General features: G+C 35.0%; 1 protein-coding gene across 4 annotated transcripts in view; it reads left to right on the top strand.

The window, feature by feature from the left end:
• Positions 1–924: 924 nt before the first annotated feature.
• The window catches only part of LOC111407772 (DExH-box ATP-dependent RNA helicase DExH11), a 26891-nt gene continuing 14813 nt past the window's right edge, over positions 925–13002 (top strand). Inside the window, exons 1-10 of one of the 4 annotated variants that reach the window (XM_023037435.1) lie at positions 925–1190; positions 1332–1589; positions 3752–4012; positions 4130–4192; positions 4331–4406; positions 5241–5452; positions 5557–5664; positions 10194–10295; positions 10444–10644; positions 10821–10931. In XM_023037435.1, coding sequence (XP_022893203.1) covers positions 1056–1190; positions 1332–1589; positions 3752–4012; positions 4130–4192; positions 4331–4406; positions 5241–5452; positions 5557–5664; positions 10194–10295; positions 10444–10644; positions 10821–10931 — 1527 coding nt within the window. In that variant the 5' untranslated portion in view covers positions 925–1055. Of the gene's footprint in view, positions 1191–1331; positions 1590–3729; positions 4013–4129; positions 4193–4330; positions 4407–5240; positions 5453–5556; positions 5665–10193; positions 10296–10443; positions 10645–10820; positions 10932–13002 lie in introns of those variants that run through there. The other 3 variants (XM_023037434.1, XM_023037436.1, XM_023037437.1) reach the window with 3 other exon arrangements.

Raw genomic sequence — 13002 nt, 5'->3', positions numbered from 1 at the left:
TTATATTCTAGTCTACTTAAATAAATTCAAATAAAGTTAAACATGTAATATAGAAATAATTAAAAGTCGATAGATATATAACAATCACGAATAAAAATAACGACTCCTTAAATTTATGAGTGGTTATTTGTTATGATAATTTTTATTTGATATACGACATTTTCATTGCAATAAAGCTCCTCAATCTTTTTCCTATGGCAACAAATATTTTCTTAACTTTTTTAGTCGAATTTTTATTTTCAACATTCCATTAATTAGTATATCTTATCCTTGATGATAATTTCTATCAAAATATTCTGTTTTCATGCTTTGAAATGAGAGAAAAATATCTTATCGCATTTATTTATTTATTTGAAAAATAATTTGTTTTATGCCATTTTAATGGACTTTTTACATAAAGTTGTTATCAAATGCAAAATGTGTTAATTAACGAAAAATTTGATAATAAGAAACATATGAAAAATCGATAGGAAATAAATGATATAATGAGCAAAAATTTAGAACCTTGAGTGCAATTAAAATGTGGTGCATGAAATAAAAATTGAGGTGTGACTGTAACTATTCTAAAATTATTGCTATTTTTGATACTATTACTAAAATGGACGTTGTATTTAGGGGGTGTTTGATAGATATTTTTATGGAAAAATGCATTTTAAAATAGTAAATTGATGTGAAATGTGTGGTTGAGAAATAAGAAAAAGTTTTTGATTTACGTGTAATATTATTTTAATAAAGAATGTGCGGTAGAAAAGACGTGAGAGAAAAATGCTTTTTGAAAAAAAAATGACTACCAAACGGGACCTTATTATTATTTTTGGTAGTATTGTAGAATTTATTTTTATAATCAAATATTTTATAAAACAATATATTCCTAGTTAGCCAAATTAATATGCCAGTCGAGGGGGCTCACGTTATGGGGTTATTAATAAATTGCAAACGTGACGCGGCACGCAAAGGTTTCTTTTGAATCCTCGACAAGGAAGCAAACGATTCGGAGAGAGCGAAAATCGCCCTGAATCTTTTCGAAGGAGTAAAGTTGGAGTCGTAACAATAAAATGGATCGGGTCCCCGCCGCAAATGGGCTCTCTTTCCGGGTCGGATTCACCGGCCACAGCGGCCACCTCAGAATTGAACCTCTCCCTCCTGTCGAACGCCCCAATCCCCTGCACTCACTCCCCGACTTCATTCCTGTAAGTATTGTTCGTCTCAATCACAGCTCTTTCTTTAATAATGGCGGATTTTTTATTTTTTATTTTTTAAGTGAATTTGAAGTTTATGAATTAGGGCCAATTTGGAATGTAATTATTGAATTATTGCATAATTGTGGGCAGCCACCAGCGTTTCCGTTGGAAACGCCTGAAACTATTAAGGAGTACATAAAGGAGAAACATTTGCTGCCTAGGTTGGATGAGGATGTCTTTTCTCCGGAAAATGCGGGACGGCAGTGGGAATTTGACTGGTTCGATAGAGCCAAGACCGAGCTAGAGCTTTCATTTCCACGGTCGGTGGTTGTTCCAAGATGGGAAATGCCTTTCAGGCGCAAAAACCATGGCCTGGGAGATGAAAGGTGGGAGCCGAACTCGGTAGAGGTATGAAAAGTTTGCTTTGGCTTTTTTCTTTGTTCTCGTGTGTTAGACATTATTAATATAGTTGATGACAATTAATAGTTGTGATTTCAGATTATGGCAATATGAACTTAATAGCATATCCAGTGTGTGATCAGTTATGTGTTAGTCTATGTTGGGGTAGATTTTTTGAGTCACTCAATAGATGTAGCTCCGGAGACTTTGGTTAGATCAGCTGTTCTTAACATTGAGAAAATTTTCAGTGAAGAATGTTAAAGATCTTTGCATTAAATTTACAGCATGAGATGTTTAATGTACTATATCAAATTTTTGCTGGAAATTCTTTGGAGAAACTATGACGGGGAAATTCTTTTCATACAAAAGGTTCTCTCTCGATAAGATACTTCTTCGTTTACTTTTCCTTTACAGAGGACAAGGCAGCGCAAAGATAGCAAATTGTATGGATTATTAAGTTAGAGCTTATTTGAATTTCATTTTGAACAAATAAACTGCATTTGCACTCACTTATTGATTACTCTCTCCTGTTAAAATAAGCTCTTATAATTCTTTGACCTGGAGAAGTGAAGCATCAATCGTAAAAATTAGAGAATTATTTTACAACACGCCTAATGAACTGGTTGCATCGTGAATTGGGAATATATTTCAAAACCAATTCAGTTAGTAAATCATGCACGTTTTAAAGATAAATTTGATTGTAGCGAGCAAGTTTACAATTTTCTATTAACGAGAAAGTTGTCAAAAATTGAATTTGAATTACATAATAGGATGGAGTGTACTACTTTTAATTGTGAATTGCATTGGATCACAACAATTACTACAATAGTAAAGCCAAATATAGCATATGGTATGTGAAACAACAAATCAAATAGTTAATGCAGTTATACTATTTAGACTATTCTGGCATAAGGCAGTTGTCTTCATGGAAAAATTACAGTGATTGTTGATCAATAAATAAATAATTTGAGTTGTCGAAGCATACGTTAAACTAAGAGTTCAACTCTCTAAAATCGCTAACAACATAGCATTATGAAAATATAAAGATGTGAGAAAAGAGAAAAAATAAAGATGTGTGCAGTGCCATATCCAGAGAAAAATATGGCTACCCCAATTCAGAGAGAGCGAGACAAGTACAAATACAGTAATCCTTTCTCCAATAGAATTGGAAATACATTAGTTAGTCACAATGCAAACAAAAAGTTTGATGAACTCTTCATAAAATTTTAAATGTCTTATTGAGTTTAAAGATTCCAATATCTTGAAAGAGGCACATCTTCAAAAGAGAACGAAGAGTATTGGTTCAGACCAGAGAAAGAGGCACATCTTCAACATTTAAGGTGTTAAGGAGTATTAATTGAGGTACGACTCTGAAGATGCCAAAAGAAAAAAAAGGAAAACAACAAGGGTGTTAAAACTGAGTTTGTAGACAACCTGGCCCATCTGGAAGCAACCTTACTTGTCTGGGGGCAGTTTTTAACTAAATAGTAGGAATCACATATAGATATCATCATAATAAAACATAACCACGGTTCTCAGGATTTCAGAAATTTGTGGCTTCGAATGCCCACCATATAATTTATCTCCATATGAATCATGCTTCTACAATGTGAATATGCGCTTTTGGCTATATATATAAATATATATATGGGGGTGTGTGAGCCACATTATTTTGGTAATAATGCATTCTTGAATAGTGTATTGACGGAAAATGTGTGGTTAAAAAATAAGGAATTTTTTTTGATTTGTGTGATATTATTTTATTGAAGAATGTGTGGTTGAAATGATGTCAAATTACTGTTTAAGAATGCATTTTTTTGGAATAATGTGACTCAAATAGGCTCTATACATACATATACATAAATACACACACACACACACACATAGATCAAAGATGAAAAGAAAGCCATATATTTTGGCTAGACTTTTGTATTAGTGTCAGATACATTTAAGCTATTCGGCTTATAAATTTAGCCGTTAAATAACAGTCTGCTTTTCAGCTGAAAGACCAGAGAAAACTGTATCTATTACTTCTGGCATTTTATAAATTAAGTATGATATGAGCTTGTCCTAATAATTAATTTCCAGGCTCTTCACAGTTTCCATTCCTTTCACTGTTTTCATTCTCGGCAACGTATCGGTTTTGTAGTTAATAATAAGGCACTGTTTAGGTAGATGTATCAGAACTCACAGTAGGAGCCAAGGATTCTGGTGCTTTGCCTCGCATTGTTGGACCTGCAAAAGATTTTGTAAGAGGAAGCATCAACAACCGTCCTTTTCACCCAGGTGGCTTGGATAATACTGATTCCTTGGGAAAGATACTTCCAGATGGTGCTTGCAATGGTGAATGGGTAAAAGAGGTTCTTAACGGGGGTCCTGCACAAGTCGTTCCCCCAGGTTTTAAAGATGGACTGGATTTTGGTGATCTCAAGGTAACATGATTTAATTTGACAATTGAAGTGCCCGAGTCGGTCAAAAATTAAGTTTTTGTTACTTTTTAGTTTACATTGATAGTGCTAACATATTTGGCTATTCATAAATTCTTGAAGGGACATTCTTGCACATGGAATGTTTTTGAGAATCAAAGTGCAGTGAAAAGTGCGCCAGATATGGTCAGTTGGAGTACTTTTATGATCTCATATGTAAACCAGTTAATAGCTGTGTCACTTATATGCAACTATTCTTATCTGCCTGAAATATGTCTTTTTGCTTCTATTTTGTTAATATTTATCTGTTTCTTCTATCTGCAGAACGAGTTTTCCGTGCAGTTTGATGACTTATTTAAGAAAGCTTGGGAAGAGGATGTCATAGAATCTGTGGGAGATGGTCTGTATGCTTTTCATGTTGATTTTCTGATCTATGCCCTGCTGTATATGAACTGCTTGTAGTTTGTCTTGACTTATGCTGAGAATACCTCTTAACTCGATTTGATAAAAACCACGACAAGACCTACTTTAGTTTCAGGATTGTTACGCATTTGAGTGGGCACTGACTAAATTAATTAAGCTAACTTCAGTTCTGCTGTTGAAATCCATGCAGGCAGAAGAAGGAATTTGCTACCTATTATGGAAATATTTGCACTAATATGGGAATACAGTATATCCATTATTTTCTTTAGGTGTGAGTGAATTTCTTATGAAAACTGAATGTTGGAAGCTGTTACATCTAGTGATAAACACTTCAGTATGGTAATTAATTCTTGAAAGCACTGTGGATTTAAGTTTAATCCGATTCTAGAATGTAGAAATGCCATTCCTCTCTTGTACATGGAGAATTCCTTTATGTGAACTTAAATCACGAACATTAAATGTTGGAATCATTTCAATATGGTAATCTCGATTACCTGAGTTGACACCCCAATGTGGTGTTCTCAGAATATAGGGGATATGAGGAGGTGGGAAGAGATTGAGATGAAAAAGGATGGTATGTAGGCCCCTCAGCATGTATTATATGCAATTCAAAACTATCCTTTCTTTATTCATGTTAATAAATATCGTTTAACTTGAGTGAGGTTGGTACTATTCTCTGACACTGTTAATTACTGTGCTTAAAAAGAGAAAAACAATCTTCCCTTTTTTGTTATGTGTGATAGTACTTGCAGCTTTTTACCTACACCAGAATGTTCCAATTGGATATTCTTAGTTATGTTATTTTTTGCAGGCCACATGTTGGAGTTAAAAACGGAAGTGAAAGAGCTGGAGTCTGTCAAGGAATCTAGTCAGACTGAAACTGAAGTAAAAGAGCTGTATGTGGCTGGTGTTAACACAAAGGGCGAACCATCTGCTATAGATCAAATTTTGTCTGTTGAGTCTGAAAAATCGATGCCAAGGTTCGATGGAGATAATGATGATGATGCACAACAACAAAAGGAGGTAATGGTTTGTCTAGTTTAGGATACTTTAGTAAGTTGCAGCATTTTAAAGTTTTTGCACTAGTTTTTCTCTGGTTTCTCAAGTAGAGTCAATGAATCTTTTAGGTGTGGGCTCTTAGCAGAGGCAGTGAAGAGATTGCAGAACGGTTTTATGAACTTGTTCCTGATATGGCGCTTAATTTTCCTTTTGAACTTGATCCTTTCCAAAAGGAGGTACTGATTCTGTTATAATTATTGTGCTAAACTTAATCTCGGTACTCTGGTTCTGTTATAATTATAGTTGGAAGATGCGCTTGTCTCTAACTTGGAATTATGATGTTAAAGCTTCAATGAAGGCTATTGATTTCAGTTTTTTTCATCACTGGATGGTATTGTCTATAGGGATAGTTGCAGTTGCGTCCCGAACCTTTCAAATAGTTGCAGCTTCTACCCTAACCTCTCATTTATAGAATAGCTGGTCCCAAAGCTTTCAATCCTGTGTGGTGGTTTCCATCCGGGGGTCCGTTAGTTGACTAGAAAAATGAGTTTGATCACATCTTGACCAATTTTAAAAAGTGCGAAATAGAAAATTTACATTTTCCCCATATAAAACAATTAAAATAGTTCTAAAAAATAGAAACCAAAAATTAACTTGCTGTTTATTCATGAAAATAGAGGGAAGTAAACATTTCAAGTATTGAAAGACCGGATGGCCCATTCTAAAATGCCATAACATAATTTCACTATTTCTAAGGACAGAAGCAGAATCACAAATTTTAATTTGACACTGATTTCTCACATCGACCTCATCAAAGTAGTAGAGTCTTTCACTTTTCTTAGCACTGCCAGTCGTCTTTCCCAATGATGGATCCTGAAAAAATACAGGGAGATGGAAAAAATTTAAAAGAGCAATTAGAAGTTTTTGTTAACTGGCTTATAGAGAGTAAATTGTTTGATAAATTTGGAACATGTAAGACCGATTCTAAAGTTATAGAATTGTAAATTTGAGTACTCACTTTTCCTGCAACAGTCGATAAGGAACTATATGCAATCATAATCTTAAGATTACCAGCACATGTTGTATATGAAGTGAATAGGTGGTAGGAGTTTGTCATGTGATCAGAAGCTCTCGAGTCAATGATCCAGGGTGTTTTAGATTAAGTAGTGGATTTTAAGGCTCTAAAAAATTTACCTCTGTGAGCTAGAGAACCTGAAGGATTATATTTGGAGATCTGACTTGGTGGCTGGAGACAGGGAAACATTTTGTAGAGTTGCTCCATTTGCTCGAAGTTAAAAGCCCCAATGGACTCTTTGGCTTTTTCTGTTGGATAATCAATAGACGCTTAATATCCTCGATTTTTGTTACTTCGCTTCGGTTTCCAGTCTGCTGGCTTTCCATGTAAGTCCCAACATGTCCTCATTGTGTCTTGTTTTTTAGCAATGTTCACACCCGGGTTGACTTTTTTGTTGTTAAGCTTGACCCACTTGCTGATCCTTTTGAATATAGGCCCACTCCTCCGAGCCCAATATTAGAGTAATTGGGTCCAACATTAACTGTTGCCTCATTGTGGAAATATGCTAGCCTACATTTACTATGTAAAGGCCTATTAATTTGAGGCCCAATTCCATTTACATTGAGTCCAAAGGCTTCAACACCAGATCTAATCCCTGCAGCCACACCACGCCACTGGTCTCATTCATCATCACCTTTCGTCGACTCCTCTCTCCTTACTTTTGCGAACACTTCTCACATGGTAGAGGTTGTTGGCCGAGTATCCTGCCTCGAACGTCGTCTAAGTCTCGGTGAAGTCGAGTCAATAACTTGAATACCCTTTCATTCGCTATTTTTTTTCCAATAGTAGACGCTGTCTTCTAGGCACTTACATTTTTACTTAGAACTTAGGTTGAGTTCTTGCCATAACGCCGTCATCTCAAGGTAATGATCAATCACCTCATGTTCTCCCTGTTTGATTTGCCACAACTTGGATTTAATTTCGAAAATATGGGAAGAATTTTCAAAGTTGAAGTACATCTCTTTCACGGCTTCCCAGACATCCTTCGCGGTGGGCAAGAACAAGTCTTTCCAATTGAGGGCTTCATGGAATTGATGAGCCATGCACTCACCATGGAGTTCTCCCATCACCATTTTTGAAGAACAGTGTCGGTTGAGGCTGGCTTTTTCATCTCTCCGTTAAGGTACCCATGTTTTCATTTTCCATCCATTATTAGCTTGATAGACTATGTCCAATCCTGGCATTCTTTCCATTGTGAGTTGGAATGAAAAGTTTTCAATTCCTCCTCTCATGGCAAAGGTGGCTTCTATGTATCTATTAAACAATTCAGAGGTCATCGAGCCTCTGTCATTGGCTATAGTGTCTGTCATCTTCCAAGCTTTGATACCATGTAGAAGATGAAGATGGAACTAAGGAAAAAGACCTTTTTTTTTTCTTTCCACGCTAATAATGTACAATGAAGAATACATAACAATGTACAACGTGTGGGTTCTATTTATAGTACAAGAAGAATACATAGAAAAGGAAAAATAAATCTCCAACCCCTAACTAATCATAATATTCTATATATGGTAACTGGAATCAATTGCAATCTTTCCTCAATCAACTAGGGATTTCGAGGTGTCTTTATTGGATGATGAAAGAAAAAGACTGATATAAATTATTCTTGACCATATGTGAGTTGTTTGATTCTTCAAGATAGTAGAGCCCGTTTCTTTCCTTAGCAAGTCCAATCTTCTTTCTCGAAATCTGGTCCTGAAAAATACAGTAAGAAGGATTGAAGAGTACATTACAATTCATATTACGTGTGAGCTTCTGAATGGATATTAAGTTGGTGGACAACTTTGGAACACGAAGAATATTTTTTAAAGTAAGAAAAGGACCGATATGAATGTCACATAGACCAGCTACAGTAGTTAAAGAACCATCACCTACTGCTATTTTTTGATTGCTTGGACAGGGGTTGTAGGTGTTAAAATTTAGTGAAGAACGAGCCATATGGTCTGTGGCTCTCGAGTCAGTAACCCATAAATTCTTGATAGTTTCATCTGAGACATTTAGCCCTTGAGAAAATGAGAACTTACCTGAGTATGCAAGAGAGCATGAACCACTAGGTTTTTCCAGTGATCCTAGAAGTCCCTTAGCTTCTCTATCTCCTCCATATTAAACGTGGCCTAGTTTTGAGCTGGCTAATTCATGTTGAGATAGGATTGGTTTCGCTGTTGTCCAGCATTATGTTGTTGTCCCTCTTAGTTTCCCCACTCCTTGCTTGGTAGTTTACCATTTAACTTCCAGCACCAGTCTCTGGTGTGTCTCAGTTTTTTGCACTAAGTGCACCAAAGATTGTCAAGGCTATCTTGATTCGAGGATCGAGACAAATTTGCCTTTCCATCCATCTTTGTCGCCATAGCAGAACCGTCAAGGACTTGGGGTTCAAGCGTCACCCCGTTGACTCTCCTTTGCCCAGATTAGAGAAATGGTCTCGTTCAGAGAGGGTATCTCTTCTTTGCCAATAATCTGGACCCTTACTCGATCAAGCTCAGCATTAATTCCTGCAAAAAAATCACACTCGATCATTTTCAATAAATTCTTCAAGATTGCTGCATCTTCTGGACATTTGGTCTCAAAACAGCGATAATGGTCTAGCTCTTGCCATAAATTCTGAAGCGCATTCACGTACTCAGTAACAGTTTTGCTGCCTTGTTTCATTGAACTGGTCTTGACCTTGATCTCATACACCTGACCTGCATCACGAGCCTTCGAGTATGTGTGTTGAACAGAAATCCAAATTTCCTTAGCCGTGGATAGAAACATACAGGTGTTGCTGATTCCAGGAGTCATGGAGTTCCATAACCAAGACATGATCATGGAATTTTCTTCATCCCATGCTTCAAATTTGGGGTCTCCCTTCTTCAATCCTGTTCCCAGAAGATGACTAATTTTCCCCTTTCCCTTTAGATATGTGTGGATAAATTGGGAACACTTGAGATAATTCTTCCCATTTAATTTGTATGTTGCTTGGATATTCTGCAGATCACCAGAAGATGGATGATTGAGGACTTTTGTGGACGTTGTGGCCTCAGACATATGGGTTAATGGTGGAGAAAAGGGTAAGATCAAAGAGAGAGAAATTGGCGATTAAGGCCAGAGGACAAGTCAGCTATGAAGGCCAAAAATACATGAAAAGCTATGGAGGCTAGAAATTTCCAGAAAATAACCTAAGGCTCTGATACTACATAAACATTCATGGGAAAAATGATTTCTTTGATATTATTATTAGGATGCATTTCAGATCAATTTATACAAAATAATCTCTAACTAATTACAAAGAGATAAATGAGAGAGTAAATAATGAAACTAACTCCTAAAAGACAGAAACACCATTATCAGTGGGACTCTATTTTTTTTTAAAATTTAAATCCCACATTTCTAGTATTTCTATAACTCCTATTCCTATCATTCGGATATACACAAGTATACAATAACTTGTCCATTCCAACAACTAGTTTCAGGTTTTTTTTTGGTCATTGGAGGTTGTTGTCTGTGGTAACTGATGGGGGATGAAAATGAACTGCCAGAAATAAATTAGTCAATAGAAGTAAGATTTTCGTAATCATGCATGTTAAACTTTCTGCAAAATTTTAGTGTATTCTTTTGATATTGTCATTATGCTTTGTTTACCGTGGTGGTAATTCCTATGGAATATTTTGAAGTGAGCTGAAATACTTATTTTTTCTGTTTTAATGACAGGCTATCTATCATCTTGAAAGAGGGGATTCTGTTTTTGTGGCAGCTCATACGTCAGCTGGGAAGACTGTTGTTGCAGAATATGCATTTGCTCTCGCTTCAAGAGTACGTCTTTTTTTCACTGTGTCAAGATTATGTGCTGGTTAATTAGATAGTTTTGTTCTCTAATCAATTTTGTGGAGAATGCTTCTTTTTTATATCTTCTTTTGTTCTGTGCATTGAAAATTTATAACGAGGCTTTGAACTTATGCAGCACTGTACAAGAGCTGTGTATACTGCTCCAATTAAAACCATCAGCAATCAGAAGTACAGAGATTTTTGTGGGAAATTTGATGTTGGTCTACTCACAGGTGATGTTAGCTTGAGGCCTGAGGCCTCTTGTCTCATCATGACCACTGAGATATTAAGATCAATGCTCTACAGGGGTGCTGACATCATACGTGACATAGAATGGGTAAGATGTTTTTAATGGTGCATGTCTCCCTTTTCCCCTCAAGAAAACAATACATGTCTTCCTTATGATATTTAATCTTTCATTTATCTCGGATCCGTAAAATTTACATCTTTTTTTTCTTGTTAAATAATTCTGAGACAACTGGCTTTTTGGTTGTGCTGTGTGTGGAAATATAGGTCATATTCGATGAAGTGCATTATGTTAATGATGTTGAAAGAGGTGTAGTTTGGGAAGAAGTTATTATAATGCTTCCTAGGCATATCAACTTTGTGCTACTTTCAGCCACGGTATGTCTTGACATCAGTTTTCATCTGCACATTGTTTATTTATGAAGTGTATTTGACCATAAATTATCTTGGTCTTGGTTTACATGAATTTCAAAATTATAATGCATTCTGATTTGCCGTTTTTGAGAGATCTAAAGTGTTAGTGGTGCCGTTCTTATCAGCACGATACTTTGAATTATGCATGTTGTAATAACTAGTAAGAGTTGACGAGACAATGTCATGGCATGCATAACGTAGATGTAAGGTTTATTCTTAAGTTGTTGGAATTACATTAGGCTAGCTGGTGGGAATTTGGAATATCATCTTTCATCACACAAGATAATTTAAGCTCCTATTGCTTAAATAGTTTTCAGGCTACAACGTATATTTATTACTAATACAAAAAGATGGTGTCTTCTGTCGTCCGTGTAGATGTTAATTAATATGATGATAGTGGAAGGGTTGAGATAAACAGGCCTTATATGACTAGAAATGCCATTAAATTTCTTTTTTATTAACAAAGTATTATTTCCTATAAATTTGTGGTTGACTATGCGAGTTAGTGCTGGCTTCCTCGATTACACAGTTGACCACAGAGATTTGGCGGTAGGGAGTTTTAACATAGATTGCAGAGATACCCATAGAGCTACATATTCCTCAAAATCCAATAAAATGAAATCATCATGCCTTGTTAATTTCAGTCTGTGTCCATCTTCTAATGTATAGTTTAATTGGAATCACATTTCTTGTGAACATGAATCTTATTTGATGTATATTCTCGTTTCTTATTTTATCCATTATACATACGATAATCTATCTTTAACATTTTCATTTTAGCGATATTCATCTTATAAACATTTTGTCCTTTAAAGGTCCAACACTTGGTACCATAAAGTATACATGGTCTAATAACAACGCACAGTTAGGAAAGCATAACATCAATCTTATAGGCATCTTCACTTGAATAATTTTAGAATTCACCTTTTCATCCAGATCACTTTCATGTGTTTTGTTTTTCCTTTTTTAACAAGAAATTATCTCCCAATTCCTGCCAGAGTTACCTTAACTTGGAATTCCCATCCGGAGTACATGCTGTGAATTTTATTTTACTTTTACATAAAGAAATGATAGAATATATATTATACATGGGTCTTCAAAACCTGTATAAGAATTGGAAAGATTGTAAATAGCAGGAAAATTATAAATAGAGTAATTTAATGAAAGTGAATGGAATTGTTAATTGTCCAAAAAAATAGAAAAACGGAGAAGGGAACATGGACGTAAGCGGACTTTTCCACCTCCCATAATAAATGACACTCAATAGTGCTTGTAGAAGATGATGGACTATATTTATAAATCCTTCTAGCTTGTTAGTGTTGTATCACATTTTTTTGCTCGATTGTCTTTGATTTCTTTTCCTAAATGAAATGTTTGATACCATTTAAAGGCAATGGCAAACAAATTTGACAAAACATTTGATAAAAGATACGTTTTTGCATTTTATGTTCTTTTGAGATAATTTTAACTCACATTTTCTAGTTTTTTAAACTAAAATCTTGAAAGTTGATGCTTATTAATACCTATGTTTTCAGTGCAATTTTTCTTTCTGTTACCATATTAAGGACCCGTTTGGGATAGCTTCTGCTTATGCTTTTGACAAGTAGAAGAAGAGAAGCAGAAGTCCGAGCTTTTGAGTTAGCGTTTGGTAACTAATTTTAAAAGAGCTTTTTCTTCCGGAAGAGCTTTTACTTGTGTTTGGCATGATCATGCCAAAAGCTATTACGGTATTTAAAATGTCATTTTTACCCTTAATGATGAGAATGTATTAGTTTAATTATCATATTAAAATTTTATTAGTAAAGCATAGACATAAATTATATAGTCAAATTAAATAAAAACAACAATTTAAATTGAAGTTAGCGACTCAACAATTGATTTTAAACACATATTTTATGTAATCCATAATTGTTATCAATTTTTTAATTACATATTTATCATTTTTTTATCAAAATTTACTAAAATTTTAATTTTAATTACACTAAAAAGGTTGTTTGACAGTTTTTATACAAATTCACCAAAATGAATAGAGCTT

The sequence above is a fragment of the Olea europaea genome, chromosome 13 (assembly GCF_002742605.1).
Source record: "Olea europaea var. sylvestris chromosome 13, O_europaea_v1, whole genome shotgun sequence".
Taxonomy (NCBI): domain Eukaryota; kingdom Viridiplantae; phylum Streptophyta; class Magnoliopsida; order Lamiales; family Oleaceae; genus Olea; species Olea europaea.
The sequence above is the reverse complement of the archived record's forward strand: the minus strand, read 5'-3'. Positions and strand labels throughout refer to the sequence as shown.